This window comes from Microcebus murinus, chromosome 19 (genome assembly GCF_040939455.1).
Source record: "Microcebus murinus isolate Inina chromosome 19, M.murinus_Inina_mat1.0, whole genome shotgun sequence".
Taxonomy (NCBI): domain Eukaryota; kingdom Metazoa; phylum Chordata; class Mammalia; order Primates; family Cheirogaleidae; genus Microcebus; species Microcebus murinus.
In genome coordinates this window covers 38,019,576-38,040,301 of record NC_134122.1, presented here as the reverse complement: position 1 = coordinate 38,040,301, position 20,726 = coordinate 38,019,576, and the positions used below count along the sequence as shown (strand labels likewise).

General features: G+C 48.3%; 1 protein-coding gene across 1 annotated transcript; it reads right to left on the bottom strand.

The window, feature by feature from the left end:
• Nucleotides 1-6,942: 6,942 nt before the first annotated feature.
• On the bottom strand, nucleotides 6,943-10,208 carry SPN (sialophorin). Its single transcript, XM_075995422.1, has one exon. The coding sequence runs from the start codon at nucleotides 10,206-10,208 to the stop codon at nucleotides 8,907-8,909; it is 1,302 nt and encodes a 433-aa protein (XP_075851537.1). The 3' UTR covers nucleotides 6,943-8,906.
• Nucleotides 10,209-20,726: the final 10,518 nt, after the last annotated feature.

Genomic DNA, 20,726 nt, shown 5'->3' with positions numbered 1-20,726 from the left:
GCATGCACCACCATTTTTTTTTTTAGTAGAGATGGGGTCTCGTTCTTGCTCAGGCTGGTCTGGAACTCCTGAGCTCAAACGATCCGCCGACCTTGGCCTCCCAGAGTGCTAGGATTACAGGTGTGAGCCACCGTGCTCGGCCCAGGCCTCTATTTCTAACTATCTCCAAAACATCCCTCCTAATAGTTCTAAAAATGAACTTAGTGTTTTCCCCAAAATTGCTCATCCCCCTGCATTTCCAGACAATGATGTCAGCATCTCGAAAGTCTAGCATCATTCTTCTCCTCATCACCTCAATAGCCAATTAGTTCTAAAATCTTTTTCTCTGAATAAATCTGTTTCAAACCTGACCTCTTCTTCCACCCTGGGCCAGACTCCCGCCATATCTCCCTTGGACTAGAAAAAATGCTTTCAGCTTGGTCTGTGCTTCCTTGGGCCTTTCCTGGATGGCAGGGTTAACTCAAAAAACAGACCTGATCTCGCCATATGTTTATTACACAACCATCACTTGTTCGTTTGTTAATTCATTTATTTTTCCATTCAGTAAATGCACACTAAGTAGCTGCTGCCTGCTGGGCCCTGGACTCTGGAGTTGAAAAGGGGCCAAGTGGCCTTGGAGGGGCTCACACCCTAATAGTGACGGCCACTCTCACATCATTACAGCCGATTACTCATGCTGTCACACGAGGTGCTGTAGGAGTGGAGAAGAAACACTAGGTCTGCTTGGGGACTGCAAGGGCAGCTTCACAAAGCCAGTGACATGTGAGCTGAATCTTGACAGTTGAGGAGGAGTTGGCGGGAAGTCAAGATGTGCGTGTTGTGGGGCCAGCTGTGGGTGGCTGGCTTCAGGCAGAGCGTTTTGCAAGTGCAGGGGTGAGTATGTGGCTCTCTCCCTGGCCAGCACAGGGTCGGCTCTGCTTAAACTGGGGTCTCGGCAAATGTTCAGCCAGGCTGTTCTGATGCCACAAGCTGGGCAGGCAGGCTCTGAGCACCACTGGGGGCTGGTGACACAGGCACCCACTTGCAGCTCATTGTTGGGAGCATGCAGATTGTCTCCCGAATACACTGGGTTTCCATTGTCTAATGGCCCTACCCCAAACTGGTCCTACCCCAAACTGGTCATTCCCCAAACTAGTCCTACCCCAAACTGGCCCTAGCCCAAACTGGTCATTCCCCAAACTGGTCCTACCCCAAACTGGCCCTAGCCTAAACTGGTCATTCCCCAAACTGGTCCTACCCCAAACTGGCCCTAGCCTAAACTGGTCCTACCCCAGACTGGTCATTCCCCAAACTGGTCCTAGCCCAAACTGGTCCTACCCCAAACTTGCCCTAGCCTAAACTGGTCCTACCTCAAACTGGTCCCACCCAGGAACTGAGCAGTCACCACTGTGTAGGCTCTTCCACCTAAACACCCTCTTCGGGTTCAAAAGTTTTCTCTCTACTTTTGTTTTTGTTTTTGTTTTTTGAGAGAGAGTCTCACTCTGTTGCCCGGGCTAGAGTGCCGTGGCGTCAGCCTAGCTCCTAGCAACCTCAAACTCCTGGGCTCAAGCAATCCTTCTGCCTCAGCCTCCCAAGTAGCTGGGACTATAGGCATGCGCCACCATGCCCAGCTAATTTTTTCTATATATTTTTAGATGGCAAATTAATTTCTTTCTATTTTTAGTAGAGATGGGGTCTCTCTCTTGCTCAGGCTGGTTTCGAACTCCTGACCTTGAGAGATCCGCCTGCCTCAGCCTCCCAGAGTGCTAGGATTATAGGCATGAGCCACCGTGCCCAGCTTTCTCTCTACTTTTGTTCAGGTCTGATTTTGTTACAACTTTGAGAATTTAGGACTTTTTGATTGTATTCCTCTCTTGTTTTGTGGACAGTGATCTGCCTCCTGGCACAAAGTCTGAACTTGGCAGCTCAGGGATGGGGTCTGTTTCCAGTTCCATTAACCAAAGACAGCAGGCTCAGAGCAGAGCTCATGGGAGTCACTTGTGCCGGCAGCCCCCACGTGGCCCATCCTCTCTCACCAGGCTCTGCCTAACCAACCAAACTCTGTCAAGGGTCAGAAACAGGGATGCAGAGGAAAAGTAAGTGTGACTGTACATTTTCAGAATGGAATGTTCTTAGAACCACGCTTGGGGGCCCTTTTCCTAGCCCTAAAAGTAAACTGCATTAGCAGATTTCTCAAGACCCTCCCCATTGAAATTTTTCTTTCATCTGGAATTGTCACTGTGGATGACAAAGCTTTATTTGTAAACATGATTTTAATGAGTACGTTTTTTCTTTGAGACAGAATCTCACTCTATTGCCTGGGCTACAGTGCTGTGGCATCAGCCTAGCTCACAGCAACCTCAAACTCCTGGGCTCAAGCAATCCTTCTGCCTCAGCCTCCCTAGTAGCTGGGACTACAGGCATGCCCCACTATGCCCAGATAACTTTTTCTATATATATTTTTAGTTGTCCAGCTAATTTCTTTCTATTTTTAGTAGAGACGGGGTCTCGCTCTTGCTCAGGCTGGTCTTGAACTCCTGAGCTCAAACATTCCACCCGCCTCTGCCTCCCGGAGTGATAAGATTACGGGCTGAGCCACCGTGCCCTGCCTAATGAGTACTTTTGACAATAAAATAGAAACGTATATTTTAAAACATAAGATGAAGTATATAATAGATCATATATATGAGAGAGAGAGAGTGTGTGTGTGTATGTATCTGTGTTTGAATTCTGTTATTTAAGAATCTGGACCGGGAGCGGTGGCTCACGCCTGTAATCCTAGCACTCTGGGAGGCCGAGGCAGGCGGATCGCTCAAGGTCAGGGGTTCAAAACCACCCTGAGCAAGAGTGAGACCCCGTCTCTACTATAAATAGAAATTAATTGGCCAACTAATATATATAGAAAAAATTAGCTGGGCATGGTGGTGCATGCCTATAGTCCCAGCTACTCGGGAGGCTGAGGCAGGAGGATCACTTGAGCCCAGGAGTTTGAGGTTGCTGTGAGCTAGGCTGACGTCACGGCACTCACTCTAGCCTGGGCAACAAAGTGAGACTCTGTCTCAAAAAAAAAAAAAGAATCTGGAACGTGCTGGTAATTAAATTTTGCAAAAAAGAAAAAAATGTTATTTTATTGTCAGAACAAAACAAATATTTTCTACATTTTAAACTATTAATCCATCACTCTCCTCCCATCCTCTGTCCCTCTTCAAAAAAAACCGCATGGCATATCCAGGGAGCAACAGGAATTTGATGAGGCTCTATTAGAGTGTTTGGGCCAAGGGCTGGCCCCGCCTGGGTGGATAGGGGAGGGCAGGGCCAGCCTGAGAAGGGTCTTATACTCCATGCTAAGGAAGGAGGGCTCCACTCTGATTGCCTTGGGGGTACAGAAGTACCACCTGGACAGAGCAGTCTTTTAGAAGGGTCCCTGGGACCACTGTGAAGAGAGGATAGAAGGGATGGGATCAGCACACAAAAAGGAAGTCTCAGCAGGTCCCTGGTGAGGTGTGAAGGTGGCCTTGAGAGAAGGAAGGGACCCAACGGGGAGAGACTGGGGCTTTCCAATGGTTCTAAGGTGTTTTGCCTGAGCTGCCAGATGCATGAGGCTACTTACTCCCCTCTGCTGAGGCCCAACAACAGGAGTGGAGCAGATTTGGGTTTGTGGCTTCCCTACTGATTTCCAAACTGGATTCAAACTCCCCGGCTCTTCTCAGCACGGCTCCAACCCCCACTTCAGCCTCCTCCCACACTGCTCTCATCAAACCAGACACACTGGCTGGCGGGCGAGTTGGCTCATGCCTGTAATCCTAGCACTCTGGGAGGCTGAGGAGGGAGGATCGCTCAAGGTCAGGAGTTCGAAACCAGCTCTGAGCAAGAGCGAGACCCCGTCTCTACTATAAATAGAAAGAAATTAATTGGCCAACTAATATATATATATATATATATATATATATATATATATATATATATATATATAATGAGCCGGGCATGGTGGCACATGCCTGTAGTTCCAGCCACTCGGGAGGCTGAGCCAGCAGGATCGCTTGAGCCCAGGAGTTTGAGGTTGCTGTGAGCTAGGCTGATGCCACGGCACTCACTCTAGCCTGGGCAACAAAGTAACACTCTGTCTCAAAAAAAAAAACAAAAAACCAGACACACCACATGACCCCTTTGAACATCCTTTTTCCCAATATTTTTTCAAAACATAAAAGTAATAGATATTTATTGTATAAAATTTCCAAAATACAGGATAGTATAAACAAAATAAAAACCACATATAAACCCCCTACCTTAGAGACAATAACTACAGCAAATTTGGGGTGTTTCCTTTTTTTTTTCTCTGTTCTACGTTTTTGAATTTTTGTTACAAAACTAAAGTCATATGTATTTACAGATTAGTAACTTGCTTTCCCCTCATTTAACATTATATTGTTGGCATTTTCCAAAGTTATTACAAGGTTTTTTTTGTTTGGTTGGTTGGTTTTGTTTGTTTTTTTGAGACAGAGTCTTGCTTTGTTGCCAAGGCTACAGTGACTGCTGTGGCGTCAGCCTAGCTCACAGCAACCTCAAACTCCTGGGCTCAAGCAATCCTACTGCCTCAGCCTCCCAAGTAGCTGGGACTACAGGCATGTGCCACCATACCCGGCTTATTTTTTTCTATATATATTAGTTGGCCAATTAATTTCTTTCTATTTATAGTAGAGACAGGGTCTCACTCTTGGTCATGCTGGTTTTGAACTCCTGACCTCGAGCAATCTGCCTGCCTCAGCCTCCCAGAGTGCTAAGATTACAGGCGTGAGCCACCGTGCCCAGCCACAAGGGTTTTTTAAAATTTTTTTAATTTTATTTATTTTTTCCAGCATATTATGGGGGTACAAATGTTAAGGTTACGAATATTTCCCTTGTTCTCCCTCCCCCAAGTCCAAGCTTCAAGCGTGCCCATCCCCCAGTTGGTGGGCATCACACTCTTATGTATGTATATACCCATTCCCTCCCCCCACGCCTGCCTGACACCCAGTAGAGGTTATTCCTATATGTCCCCTTAGGTGTTGATCAGTTAATACCAATTTGCTGGTGAGTACATGTGTTGCTTATTTTTCCATTCTTGGGATATTTCACTTAATAGAATGGGTTCCAGCTCTAGCCAAGAAAATACAAGATATCTCCTTAACTGATAGTGGAGAAAAAAAAAAAAAAAAGAAAATACAAGAGGTGCTATATCACCATTGTTTTTTTCTTTTCTTTTTTTTTTTTTTTTTTTGAGACAGAGTCTCGCTTTGTTGTCCAGGCTAGAGTGAGTGCCATGGCATCATCCTAGCTCATAGCAACCTCAAACTCCTGGGCTCAAGCAATCCTTCTGCCTCAGCCTCCTGAGTGGCTGGGACTACGTGCATGTGCCACCATGCCTAACTAATTCTTTCTATATATATTTTAGTTGGCCAATTAATTTCTTTCTATTATAGTAGAGACAGGGTCTCGCTCTTGCTCAGGCTGGTCTCAAACTCCGGACCTCGAGCAATCCTCCCGCCTCGGCCTCCCAGAGTGCTAGGATTACAGACGTGAGCCACCATGCCCGGCCTCACCATTGTTTCTTAAAGCTGAATAGTACTCCACGGTATACATATACCACATTTTATTAATCCACTCATGTATTGATGGGCACTTTGGTTGTTTCCACATCTTTGCAATTGTGAATTGTGCTGCTATAAACATTCGAGTGCAGGTGTCTTTTTCATAGAGTGACTTTTGTTCTTTTGGGTAGATGCCCAGTAATGGGATTGCTGGATCAAATGGTAGATCTACTTACATCGCTTTAAGGTATCTCCATATTGCTTTCTACAGAAATTGAACTAGTTTGCAGTCCCACATTACATGGTTTTTGAAAACATGATTTTTAGTGACTATGATAATTACAATAAGCCTTTTTTTTTTTTTTTTTTTGGAGACAGAGTCTCACTCTCTTGCCTGGGCTAGATTGCTGTGGCGTCAACCTAGCTCACAGCAACCTCAATCTCCTGGGCTTAGGCAATCCTCCTGCTTCAGCCTCCCACGTAGCTAGGACTACAGGCACCCGCCACCGTGCCCATCTAATTTTTTCTATTTTGAGTTGTTTGGCTAATTTCTTTCTATTTATAGTAGAGACAGGGTCTCGCTCTTGCTCAGGCTGGTCTCAAACTCCTGGCCTTGAGTGATCCACCTGCCTTGGCCTCCCAGAGTGCTAGGATTACAGGCATGAGCCACCACATCCAGCCATGCCTTTTATAATTATTTTCATAACTGATCTATTTGGTCCTATCATCATATGTTATATTTCCTTGTTGTTTCTCTCTCTCTGTCTCCTTTTTTATTCCTTTTGGTCTTATGATATCTACATAGTTTCCTTTGCTTTGCTTTTCCCTTCAGAGAATGGAAAAGCATCTATTCCACATTTGCCCAAAAATGATTCCACATTGAACTGCTCTGCTTTCCTCGCCAGGATTTTGCACCTGCCCTCCCCACTGCCAAGAATGCCAGTCCCCTCAGATCTCTGAAGGGTCCTCTCATTCATTCAAATGCATATTCACCAAGGACTTGTGGCAGGCCAGGCATGACAGCCCCCAGGAGTAAAGCAGTGGATGTGACAAAGGCCCATGACAAATGACAAACTCATGTTAAGCCTCCGACCTTTGCCCGGGGGCAGCATTTCACTCTCTTCCTTCAGCGCACTCATAAAATTCTGTTTGTGCCTACATTTTAACACAAGATAATTTGGTACTTTCTGGAATCTGGAAGCTCTGTTGGGTGCCTTACCACCCCTACCCCATTGCCTTCAGGATTTGCCCTGGAAACCAGTCATGGCTCAGAAATGACTGCATCTGTCCACAGAGAGGTGGAGCTGATGACCTTGGAGTTCACTGGCAGTGTTTTCTAAACTTGAAATTGGGGCACTTGGTTTGACAAATCCAAGATCACAGTTGCAGAATCGAATGGACTTTTGCAAATCACTTTTATTGTTCCGGGGCTACAGTTAGTCCAAACAGCACCTTGTGAGAAGTAGCAAAGGTGCCTAGTGCTCAGCCTGGTGGGAGGGGGTGGGGATGGGGATGGGGAAGGCTGGGTTCCATCTGGCTCAGCCCTCCCTCCTAGAGCAGGCCACTTTCTGCCCTCTCTTCCCTCCCCTCCCCCACTTCACAAACTGACCCACCTGGCCCTTACACTTCTCTCACCAGGCCACAAGGCAGTCACACGCACATGGGTCCCATGTCTCTTTTTGTAGGTCAGTCTGTCTGCTCTCAGCCACTACACCCTCTGACTCAACAACTTCCTCTTTGCAAATTTCCTCTTTTGCCCTGGGGAAACATCAACCCTGTGCTTCCTTGGGCAGCAGCCTGGGCTGCTCTCAGGGGAGCACAGCTGGATCTGCCCCCCCCACCCCAGACCCACAGGGGAAGTCCCTGCTCCCAGCTGTCTCCTCTTATTTAACTCACTGTCACTGATTCCCCTGGAGAAGGGAAGGTGCTCAGCCCCTGAATGAAGAGGAGGCAGACATGAAGACTAAACACAGAACAGGGGGAAAGCACCAGTGAGACCAGTGGTTTGGCAGCACCCAGTTCCCACTACTGGGCAGTGGGGTCCTCTCCCTATGCGTGTGTGTGTGTGTGTGTGTGTGTGTGTGTTGTGCACACAGCATGTACTGGAGGGAGGGAGATTTTGAGAAAGGGATACAGTGGCTGAGCTGAAGACCCAGCACTTGGGTCACACGTGTCTTTCTATCAGGGCGGGCATTCTTTTTTTATTGAGACAGAATCTCACTCTGCTGCCCAGGCTAGAGTGCCGTGGCATCAGCCTAGCTCACAGCAACCTCAAACTCCTGGGCTCAAGCAATCCTACTGCCTCAGCCTCCCGAGTAGCTGGGACTACAGGCATGTGCCACCATGCCTGGCTAATTTTTTCTATATATTTTTAGTTGGCCAATTAATTTCTTTCTATTTTCAGTAGAGACAGGGTCTTGCTCTTGCTCAGGCTGCCCTCGAACTCCTGACCTTGAGCGATCTACCCGCCTCGGCCTCCCAGAGTGCTAGGATTACAGGTGTGAGCCACCACGCCCTGCCAGGATGGGCATTCTTTACTGGGCTGCAGACACAGGTAAATTTTCTGCTATGTCTACTCCATCTGAGCAAAGATAAGGACACATATGTTCGAAAGAGTCCTGTGTCCCCCACCCTCAGGCCGGCATCTCCACAGTCCCTGCACCCCTTCCCGCCCCTTCCTCACACAGTTTGTTCTCTCTACTGCCCTTCACAAATATCTCCAAATCCTCACTTCTTACCCACAAACCGCACTGTGGACTGACTGAGAACTACAGGTGGCCAGAAACTCTTCTCACCTCCGCCCTTAGGAGGAGAAATAGCAAAGCCTCTGGCTGTCTCGGGCCATGGGTGGGGGAGAGGGTGGAGGCTTGAGCCATGGGCCAGCCTAGAGTCCAGGTGCTCTGAGAAAGGTCACAGGCCTGAGAGCACAGGAAGGGGCCCCACCCCACTGGTGCTCCAGGCTGGTCCAGCGGCCCAGAGCTAAAGGAGGTTCTGGGCTGCCCCACAGGACAGCCCTTCTAACTTCAGAAAGTTAATGGGAGGTGGGAGTTTGCTGGGTTGTCATTTCCTCCTTCTTTCCAGACTCTGATACTCCTGGAGATCCTCTGAGAAATCACAGGTCAAGTCAGTCTGGCATTATGGAGCCTCGGCAGCTGGATCCAAGGATTAAGAAGATGGAGAGAAGGAGATGGGGAGAAGTAGCGGTTTGGGGAAGGTTCTTGCCTTCAGTCCTCCGCGCAGGGCGAGGCAGATGCGAGAAGATGCAGGGCGGAGGGGCCGAGGAGCCGCCGGGCGGCTGCGGGGAAGCGCTGGGCGCCGGGAGGGACGCGGACAGGGACTCGCCCTCCGCGCTCCTGCTCCTCACGCGCACTGCCGCGCCGCCCCGTCTCCTGCTTCCAGCCCGTCAGAAGTGGGGTCCTCCCCGGCCCCGTCGTCACTGCCCACCAGCGGCTCTTCCTCCCCTCTCAGGCAGGGGCCTGACTCAGACTTCAGCTCCTCCAGCGCCAAGGAGCCCCGGCGGGACTTCCGTCTGCCGAAGAAAGTGGTGAGCGTGGGCCGCGGGCCGGGCTCCTCCCCATTGGGGACCCCGGAGTCCTTGTCCTCCCCGGGCCCTCCCACCGTCAATGTCACGGCTCCGTCCTCGGGGACCCGGGCTGGCCCAGCCCAGGCATCTACCACCCCATTGCGCTTTCCGCCTCTGTTTAGCTTCAGGGCCCCTGTGTGCCGCTTTTGCCGGTGGCGCCACAGCAGGAGAGCTACGAAGGCTACGACCACCAGCAGGGCCATGAGTATAGGCACAAGCAGCATGCTCTTCTGCCCCCCATCTGGATTTGGGGAGGGCATGATGACAGGCGTAATCACTGTGGATATTTTTACACTGGAGATGGAGGAGTCACTGACTCCATTGGAGGTCTCCAGAGAACTCGTTGCCGTGGTGACAGGGAGTCCACTGGCCCCACTGGTGGTCTCCAGAGAGCTAGTTGTCATGGTGACAGGGAGTCCACTGAGCCCACTGGAGGTCTCCAGGGAGCTACTTGCCATGGTGATAGGGAGTCCACTGGGTCCACTGGAGGTCTCCAGAGAGCTAGCTGCAGTGGTGACAGGGAGCCCACTGGGCCCACTGGAGGTCTCCAGAGAGCTAGCCGCCGTGGTGACAGGGAGCCCACTAGGCCCACTGGAGGTCTTCAGAGAGCTAGTTGCCATGGTAACAGGAGGTCCACTGGCCCCACTGGAGGTCTCCATGGAGCTAGTTGTCATGATTCCACTGGTCTCACTGTGGTATATTGCTGTGGGGACAGCAGGGTCACTGGTTGCATTAGAGGTTTCCAATAATATTGATGACTTCTTGGGGGGAACTTCCTGGGAGACTGTTGGCTCAGATGCAGGGGTGTCAGTGCTGGTACCAATGGAAGTCCCAAGAGGGGACAGCTCACTGGCAGGTGGAGTTGGAGGCAGGCTTGAGACCTGGTCCCCAGTGCTGTCAATCTTGGGGTCCTTTGTTATTGAGCTGATGGAGGTCGCTGAGTTGAGGTTCAGGTCCTCAGAGTTATGTGAGCCCAAAGAAGTTGAGGACCCTCCGGGGGTGAATGGCTGCAAAGTTGTCTGGCTGCCCACAGCCTCTGGGCTCAGCACCAGGACCCAGAAGAGGAGAAGCAGAGCCATTTCCAGAGCAAGGCGCACGCACACTGGGACCTGAGGTAAGAGGGGGTTGGAGAAACAGAACACTGGGGAGCCGGGGGAGGACCCAGCCAGGCCCTCCCTCCTGCCCACTTCCCTGCCAACAGCCAGGCCCAACTGCGGTTTAACGGCTTTTTCCACCCTTGCTTTTACCATTATCAGAAACAACAAGGGAGCAGATTCTGGAAGATGCCCCATCAGCTTCATCCCGGGGCCCCCACAAGCCTAGGCAGTTCAGACTCCAGCAATAGCCACCCCTTCCCACCCTGTCCTGACCATGTGCAGCCCTATGGCTCCTGGTCCTCTTTTCCTATCACCTGTCAGGGTCTTTTCAAGCCATGGGCACATTCCCAGGTCCACTAAGGCCCCTACCCCATCAGGTCACACCCCCTTACCAGCTCAGTTGATTAGGGCACAGGTCTGGCGCCAGGCCACTCCAGCTCCTCCTGAGGCTGGGGCAGGACTGGGGCTGATAGGGCCCCAGGGGGAAAGGAAGTGGGGCCCTGGCTCCACCCACCACACCCTGCATCCTGCCCCACCCACCCTGCTCCTGCAGCTGCTATGTGAGGACAGCATCCTCACCTACTCCTTCTGGGGTCTGGCATGGTGCTGGGGGGCTTTGGGGCTCACTGAGGGAGGAGGGGATGTGAGGGGTCTGGCATGGGGATCCCTGGGTCCTAGCTGGGGAATGGGGTAGCAAGGGGTGATTCTGGGGCAGGCTGGGGTCAGAGCTAGAGTGATGGAAATATGCACTTGAGAACTCAGGGTGCAGAGGAGGCCATCGGCGGGGAGGGTGATTTCCTTTGCATTTGTGGTCGCTGAGCTGCTAGGCCAGGACCTGGGTGCTACCATTTCCTGTCCCAAGAGCTCCCAGGAAGTAGCAGGCAGGGGGAAGCCCCCGAGCCTGGCTGGGGCTGTGAGAGCCTTTGCAGGCTGGTGAGCTCTTAACTGCGTCACAGGAGCTGTGGGTCCCCACGATGGCCCTCAGTAGCATGCTTGACTAAACCGAGGTGGTTACTAAGCACTGTGTAGGATATGATCTTATTTTTGTACAAGACTCGTAAAGATGTGGGAATCTAGAGGGAAAATAGGAAGGATGTCTGCTGACAAGTTAACCAAATAGTCTTTGGATAGATGAGAGTAGGGAGTTCTTTATTTTCCTCTGTGAATGATTTCTGTTTCCTGACTTTCCTCTAATTAGTAAGCGTTAACTCTTGGGATATGTATGTTTCTGATTTTTGCCTTTAAAAAAAAAAAAAACAGGCCAGCTTGGTGGCTCACGCCTGTAACCCTAGCACTCTGAAAGGCTGAGGCAGGAGAATCACTTGAGTTCAGGAGTTCAAGACCAGACTGAGCAGGAGCAAGACCTCTTCTCTATTAAAAATGGAAAAATTAGCTGGGGGTGGTGACAGGCACTTACAGTCCCAGCTACTCAGGAGCTTGAGGCAGGAGGATCCCTTGAACCCAGGAGTTCAAGTCCAGCTCAAGCAACATAGTGAAACTTCATCCTAAAATAAATTTAAAAAAATATTTAAAAACCAAAACTGATTTTTATATTGTAAAAGCAGCACATGTGCATAATAGAAAATTATAACAATTTGATGGCAGTCTGGGACTGTATCATACTTAGAAGCCAACGAGTTAGTCTGACCCAAAGACATGAGATTCCTGGGTCACAGATGTAAGAATTCATTACTCACAGCATAGCAAGCAGTGTGAGCTCAGGAGTTCGAGACCAGCCTGAGCAAGAGCGAGACCCTGTCTCTACCAAAAAAATAGAAAAAAAATTAGCTGGACAACTAAATATATATATATATATATATATATATATATATATATATATATATATATATATAATTAGCCAGGCATGGTGGCACATACCTATAGTCCCAGCTACTCAGGAGGCTGTGGCAGTAGGATTGCTTGAGCCCAGGAGTTTGAGGTTGCTGTGAGCTAGACTGACGCCACGGCACTCTAGCCCAGGCAACAGAATGAGACTCTGTCTCAAAAAAAAAAAAAAATGGCTTAAGTAAAGAGTAGTCAGTCAGGTCCTGGCATTCTTGGCACACCAGCAAGAATTTGCAGGGATGCTCAGGGGTGCCCATGGTGGGCTGCTTCTCCAACAGTCAGCAGAGATCTAATGAAAAGGCTCTGTACCCACCACCACCAGATAAATACTCCCAACAGCACCTGTTTACACAAGCATATATCATGTGTTTCATTATATACTCTCTTCTGCACTTTTCTTTTGTTACTGAACAATATTTTGGGGGACATGTTTCCATACATATAAAATAGACACTTTGAATGTTTAGATTGTTTCTAATATTTCATTATCACTAACACTGCCGCAGTAAATATCCTTGTTTATTTTTCTATAATTGTCACATATTTCTTCTGTTTTAATAAGAAAGGGAGGGAGGGAGGAAAAGAGGGAGGAGGAAAAAGAAAAGAAACCATTCCACTGTCAGACATCTAAGTTGTTTCAACCTTTTGCTATTGAAGATAGAAAAGCAAGAATAATTGGCTGCAAAGCAAGTGGAGGTTAAATTGTTTTTAAATTCAAAAACAGACAAAATAGGCTGGGCACGGTGGCTCACCCCTGTAATCCTAGCACTCTGAGAGGCCGAGGCGGGTGGATTGCTCGAGGTCAGGAGTTCAAAACCAGCCTGAGCAACAGCAAGACCTGGTCTCTACTATAAATAGAAAGAAATTAATTGGCCGACTAATATATAGAGAAAAAATGAGCCGGGCATAGTGACGCATGCTTGTAGTCCCAGCTACTTGGGAGGCTGAGGCAGGAGGATTGCTTGAGCCCAGGAGTTTGAGGTTGTTGTGAGCTAGGCTGATGCCATGGCACTCACTCTAGCCTGGGCAACAGAGTGAGACTCTGTCTCAAACATAAAAAACCCAGACAAAATAGGCTGGTCCAAAAGTAGTGAGTTATCTCACTTGATTTGCACAGTCAGTTACAGATTGAACTCCTTGTTCTACTACTTTTCCCCCTCCTCACTACTGCACTTGACTAGTCTTTAAAAAAAAAGAAAAAAAAAAGAAAGAAAATAGACAAAATGTTGTAAGACTGCACAAGATTCTCAACCTTTAAAAAAATCCCCAAGGCAAAATTCATTTTCAACAAAATTGTCATTTCAACCAAATTGTTACTGTCCAAGTTGTATGTTCTCCAAGGCTGAATGTTGGGCCCCAACTCTGGGGAGAGCTGAGAGGGTGTGGATGGGTCCAGGCTACAGAAACAGGGTCTGACTCTGGGGTGCAGGGGAGTTGATGAAAACATGAACAAGGGGTGATCATCGCCCTCAAGGCATCGCAGAAGAGCAACATTTAGAAAACGCTGGTTGTACCAGCCCTTTGCCAGGTACAGCGCCAAAGGGCCCTCAAGCCTGATTCCAGTTGCACCTCAGGGCAAGGCCACTTTACAGGTGAAGCTGGGGTCCAGAAGGTTCGGTAGCCTGCCCAAGGCATTTCCGGTGGGCCAGGCTCAGTGCCAAGCACTTTACGTTCACACAGTATTCACTCCTCACAGCAGCACTGTGAGATACGTATCATCGCCTTAATTTTACAGGTGAAGACAGCGAGAAACACACGGTTAAGAGGTTTGGCCGGGCTCATACAACCAGTAAGTGCTAGAGGTGAGATTCAAAGCCAGGTTTGTCTAAGGGCCAAGACCAAGGAGAAGGACCTCCCAGGTTGTACCAGAATCTGGTACTGTATGTGCATAAATAATTCAAATAATATAACAGTTGTTAAAATAGAGGCTAGATTCAGCCTAAGGGGATGCCTAGGAAGACTTCAGAGAAGTGATATATTTGAGCTGTGTGTGTGTGTGTGTGTGTGTGTGTGTGTGTGTGTGTCTGTGTGTTTTAAGCCAGTCAAATTTAGCAATGGGGGATTGAATACCAACTTTAGTGACACTAATGTTAATAAGTTCTGATAACCCACTACCATCGGACCAGCCTGAGCTGTGTCTTTTTTTTTTTTTTGTATATATATTAGTTGGCCAATTAATTTGTTTCTATTTATAGTAGAGACGGGGTCTCGCTCTTGCTCAGGTTGGTTTCGAACTCCTGAACTCAAAGGATCCGCCCGCCTCGGCCTCCCAGAGTGCTAGGTGAGCTGTGTCTTTTAAAACCAAAAGGGAACAGGGATTCCTCTCCCTTTCTTATGCCCTCTGTGCAATCTATTAATAGCTGTGAATTCTACTCTTTCTACCTTCAAACTCTATCCAGCACCTGGCACCCAGATCCTGGCTGCTAAATACCACTCCCCTCAAAGGAACCAGGGATCCTTGGAAAATGGCTGGTTCCAGGGAAAACACGAGATGAGCCTGGAAAATCTTGCTGCATCAGAAAGTAAAGAAGTGCTCGAAGAAGGATGGGAACATGTCAAAAGGACAAGGAACCAGCTTGAAGGAGTTACCAAAGTCCAAAGCAGGGACACTTTGAGCATGGAAATAAATAATGGCGGTAACAGGCTAACACGTTGAATAAAGAAAGAACCCATGAGTTCATACTAATTCTGAAAATATTAGAAAGAGAGAGAGACAAGGGAAAGGAGGGAGCGAGGGAGGAACTTAGTAGGGAAAGTTCTTTTACAGTAGGAAAGCTACTGAATAATTGTAAAAGGAATGTAGAGTTAAAAAATGACCAACTTTAAAATAGCAACTAGAAGTACCGAGGGAAAAAAAAAAACAACTTATAGCCACCTTAATAATAATTGATTCAGGTAAGAGTGGCTGGTAAAACCATCAGGTAATATTGGAGGGGTGTGTGTATGTGTAGGATATTTATAGAGTCTTAAAGAATGTCCCCACAGATGTATATTAATCTCAAAGGGAAAGTAGTAGCTTTGCAGTGGAGAAATCTAACAGGCACCATCTTAACCAAGTGACAAAAGTTAACCAGAAATGGACAAACCAACATCACTTGCCTCTTCGCTTCTGTGCTATTCCTAACAAAAAATGCATAACCTGGTTCTACTTGTTAAGATATATCAGAGAAACTCAAATTGAGGGACATTTTAGAAAACCAGCCTGTATTCTTCAAAAATGTCACTGTTAGGAAAGACAAAGAAAGGCTGAGACATTCTTCCAGATTTTTTAAAATTTTCTTTTTATTTACTTTTAATTATGTTTTGTTTTTTAGAGATAGGATGTCACAGTTTTGCCCAGGCTGAAGTGCAGTGGCTATTCACAGGCAAGATCATTGCTCACTGCAGCCTTGAACTGGCTCAAGTGATTTCTCCTGCCTCAGCCTCCTGAGAAGTTGGGAGCCCAGGTGTGTGCCACCACACCTGGTTGTTCCAGATCTTGAAAGAGTAAAGAGATATGGAGTCTTGAATTTGAAAAAATATGCTATTAAGGACACCATTGGGATAATTAGCAAAATTTGAATATAGTCTATAAAGTAGATAATAATAACATTAACCTTCCTGAGTGTGATAAGTATATTATGGTCATGAAAGAGAATGCCCTTGTTCTTCAGAAATACATGTTTGAAATAGGTAGAAGCAAAGGGTCACAAACTTCCTCTTAAGTAGTTCCACACACTCAAAAATAGTAACAGTAAAAATAATAATATAGAAGATAAGAAATAAAGCATATGTGGCAAAATGTTAATAGTGAAGCGTCTACAGAAGTTCGTTGTGTCATTCTTGCAACTTTTCTGAATTTTGAACTTTTCAAAATAAAACAACATGCTGAAAAATAGGAAGAACTAGAATCTGACCCTCTTCTCCCCAACTTCACTGCTACCCCCCAGGCCCAAGCCTCCATGTCCCCTGGCCTAGACCGACCATGCAATAGCCTCCACGATGATCTCCCTGTGTGTGACCTCGTCCTCCTCTGGCTGTTTTCCATGGAGCAGCCAGAGGGACCCAGATGAAACACCCAATCCCACTACACTCCTCTTAATAATAACGTTAACCTTCCTGAGTTTGATAAGTATATTATGGTCACAAAAGAGAATGTCCTTGTTCTTCAGAAATACATGTTTGAAATAGGTAGAAGCAAAGGGTTACAAACTTCCTCTTAAGTATTTCCACTGCTCTGAACACTGAGGCAGCTCCCACCCCACTGAGGGTAGAACCTGAGTCGACCCTACCTGATCTGTCCCCTCCATACCTCTTATCAACACTGCCTCTGCCCCACCACCCAGACCCCCACCACCCAAGCCCCCCACCACCCAGACCCCTTTTTGTTCCTGCAAAAGACAAGCCTGGGGCCCTTTGCACTGTCTGTCCTGCCTGCCCCACCCCACCCCCAGCCAGGCTCTTCCCCCAGATACCTGAAAGACTCCCTTTCTCATAGTCTTTGCTGGAATGTGGCCTTCTCAGAATGTCTTTGCCTGGCCACCCTATTTCAACTTGCACCCCCTTCCCGGGCCTGCACCCCTACCCCGCCCCTGCTTTCTCTCTATAGCACCTCTCACCTTCTGATGTACTGTGCGATTGACTTTCTTACTCTGTTTCTGTCTTTCTCCCCATGCTGGCATGGCCCCATGGCTGTGCACGTCTGCTCACACTGTGCCCACAGCACCTGGAAAGTGCTTGGGACACAGTAGGCGCTGTGAATTAAAATAAATTTTCTTTTTTTGAAACAGAGTCTCACTTTGTTGCCCAGGCCAGAGTGAGTGCCGTGGCATCAGCCTAGCTCACAGCAACCTCAAACTCCTGGACTCAAGCGATCCTTCTGCCTCAGCCTCCCGAGTAGCTGGGACTACAGGCATGCGCCACCATGCCTGGCTCATTTTTTCTCTATATATTAGTTGGCCAATTAATTTCTTTCTATTTATAGTAGAGACGGGGTCTCGCTCTTGCTCAGGCTGGTTTCAAACTCCTGCCCTTGAGCAATCCGCCCGCCTCAGCCTCCCAGAGTGCTAGGATTACAGGAGTGAGCCACCGCCTGAAAATAAAATTTTAAGGCTCCTCCCCCCACAGGCTGACTGAATGGACCCCCTCGTGGCCAAAGGAATATCCTAAAACTAAATTGCCTGCCAGGAGGAGGGAGATCAAACATGCCTCATCATGCTCCCCCTCCCTTCTTGGGGACATCCCTGTAACCCATTAACAGGCCTAAGTGTATCCAAGACAAACCTGGAGGCCCTCAATTTGCACAACAAATCTATGTCAGGTGGCTCATCTCTGATAAACGGCTCCTTATATTAAAACATTCCAAGCCTTTAGACAAAGCTTCATGTCTTTAACCAATTACAAGTCAAAGAATCTTTAAACCCGCCTATAAGCTGTAAGCTGCCCCCCTTTGAGATGGCCCACCTTTTCGGGGCCAAACCAATGTATGCCTCCCATGTGTTGATTTATGACTTTACCTGTAACCCCTGTCTCCCTGAAATGTATAAAACCAAACTGTAACCCAGCCACACGGAGTCCACTGGCTCAAGGCTTCTTGTGTGGGGCTCTGGGTCATGGTCCCCAAATTTGGCTCAGAATAAATCTCTTTAAAATTGCTTTACAGAATTTGTTTTTTTGTTTTGTTTTGTTTTGTTTTGTTTTCTGTCAACAGCGCTCTGTGATGTTTATTAACTGAAGACGTCTCAGGCTGAAGAACTGTGCGGGCAAAGGCAAGGAGGCAGAGCGGGGTGGGCCACAGGTGGGCAGTGGGAGGCTGGCTATGCCTGCACTGCGAAGGCCCTGCCCAGCCAGCCCTGAGGAGGTCACCAAAGGTCACCAGAGGTTTGCCTATCTCTACTGAAGTGATAGTCCTTCCCTCCCCAGGGCCCAGGGCCCCACAGGCAGGTCTTTGAGGGGCCTGTTCCTAGCCAGACACCAAGGCCACCAGGAGCTGAGGGAAGCCTGGGGCCAGGGAGGCCACAAAAGAGGGGTCAGGCAGCTGACCTGGGGTCAAGCATGTAATCTCTCTGCCCCAGTTTCTTCATCTGTAAATAGGCGTATTAATACTATTTTTCTCAAAGTTCTTGGGTGAATTAAATTAGACAGGGTGAGGGATCCTCAGTAAGATCCTGATACTACCAGCTGCTGTCCCGAGAGAGGGGGGCTGCTGTGGGGAACAGGGCAGCTCTCGGCACAGGACTACTCCATCCAAAGCCTGCCAGGGAAGCTCAGCGCCAACTGTGGATTTGTTCCAGCCAACACACAGCGGATGCCTTTCTTAGAGCATTTACTACAAAGGCCTTACAAATATAAATATGTATGTGTCTTGCCAAGCAGCAGCTCTCTCTAGGACCCAAAGCCATTCTCTGAGAGTTGCCTGGGGGTGGGGTGCAGGGAACAGAGCCCTAACTTCCCTCACTGCCAGCCAGCCCTGGCCTCTGCCACCTCACAGAGCAGCCCTTGTCCTTTTGCGCCTCTGTGACCCTTCGACCCTTCTGGCCTGCTTCCCCGCCTCATGCTTTCTTTAAAAGGGTCAAACCAGCCCTGTGTAAACCAGAACGGAGCTCAGCTCTTCCTCCACTTTTGGTAGTTACTGAATGAAACCTGCTTTCACCACTTTAACTACGTCTGTTCACCTTTGACACTGTTAATGCCCATTCTGACCCTCTGGGGCCTGGGGCCCTTTCTTCCCCTCCACAACCCTCTCAGGAAACAAGACTGACAAGTCCTGCGGTCCTTGTCCTCTGGGGAACAGCCATCTGGTCAGAAAGGAGACGTTTGGGTAGTAACTTAGTCAGTGAAAACCACTGTTAGGTGTCGGGGCCTGTAGTCCCAGCTGCTGGGGAGACTGGGTGGGGGTGGGGCGGTCACTGAACCCAGGAGTTTGAGGCTGCAGTGAGCTAGATCATGCCACTGCTCTCCAGCCTGGGTGACAGAGCAAGATCCTGTCTCAAAAAAATAAATTAAATTTAAATTTAAAAGTATTGTTTCTTAATTTTTATCAAAATAATACATATTATAATCACAGAAGGGTTTACCATAAATAGTAATAACCCTTTCCCTTCCCCTGGAGTCATGGTCTCAAAAGAAACCATTTTTCTCTTTCTTTTTTTTTTGAAACAGAGTCTCGCTTTGTTGTCCAGGCTAGAGTGAGTGCCATGGCATCAGCCTAGCTCACAGCAGCCTCAAACTCCTGGGCTCAAGGGATCCTCCTGTCTCAGCCTCCCGAGTAGCTGGGACTACAGGCATGCGCCATCATGCCCGGCTAACTTTATATATTAGTTGGCCAATTAATTTATTTCTATTTATAGTAGAGACAGGGTCTTGCTCTTGCTCAGGCTGGTTTCGAACTCCTGACCTCGAGCAATCTGCCCGCCTTGGCCTCCCAGAGTGCTAGGATTACAGGCGTGAGCCACCGTGCCTGGCGAAACCATTTTTAATGCTTTTAACTTTGTCTAGTCTCAGTTCTTCCGGAGGGTCCACATTCCTAAGCAATGTGCTAATTCTGCTGTTGCTGCCTGCCATGATCTCAGATGAGCATGTGACCTGAGGCCCGGCCCCAGCCGGGTCCCACCTCCCTGGCCAGTTAAATCACTCTTTGGGGGAGTGGGCCTTTGTAACTGACAAAAGTTGCTTTTGTAACTTTAAATAATACCTCTCTGTGATCATTTTTGATATCAGTTATCAGACCCAGCGGGCACAGCAGTAAAGTGAGCAGATCCAGGCCAGACTTCCTGGGGTCAGGCCCAGGCTCGGCAACTGACTGAGCGTGTGACCTTGGGTAACAATGTAACCTTTCTGTGCTCCTCTCAGTTTGCTCATCTGTGAGAAAGGAACTGGGACCCCTGCATGGCACTATTGCTGTGGGGATTAAATGAGTTAGGACATGGGGAGACCTTGGAACACTGCCCAGCACCCCTGAGTGCCGGGTAAATACTGCCTTAATAAATTATTTTTCTTTGAAACAGTGTCACTCTGTTGCCCGGGCTAGAGTGCTGTGGTGTCAGCCTAGCTCACAACAACCTCAAACTCCTGGGCTCGAGCGATCCTCCTGCCTCAGCCTCCCAAGTAGCTGGGACTACAGGCATGCACCACCATGCCCGGCTAATTTTTTTCTATATATATTAGTTGGCCAATTAATTTCTTTCTATTTTTAGTAAAGACGACGGGGTCTTACTCTTGCTCAAGCTTGTTTCAAACTCCTGACCTTGAGCGATCCTCCCGCCTTGGCCTCCCAGAGTGTTAGGATTACAGGCGTGAGCCACCTCGCCCGGCCCCTTCCTTACTTTTAAAAAGAGAACCAGGGGTTGAGTATATATATACACAATGAGTGCGATGTGCACCGTCTAGGGCATGGACACGCTTAAAGCTCTGACCTGAGGGGGGAGGGGAGCCAAGGGTAGTATATATAACCTTAACATTTGTACCCCCATAATATGCTGAAATTTAAAAAAAAAGAGAGAGAACCAGGGACAGTGACTTCTCCCTCCCACCAGTCATGATTAAGAACAAATTCTACAACTCTGAGAGGAACCAGCCCCAGGATAATGACAACATTGCAGGGTTGTGGGCAAGCAGGGACGCAGAGCATGAGATCATTGAGGCCTCCAAAAAGTTTCCTATAAGTTGGATTTCTAG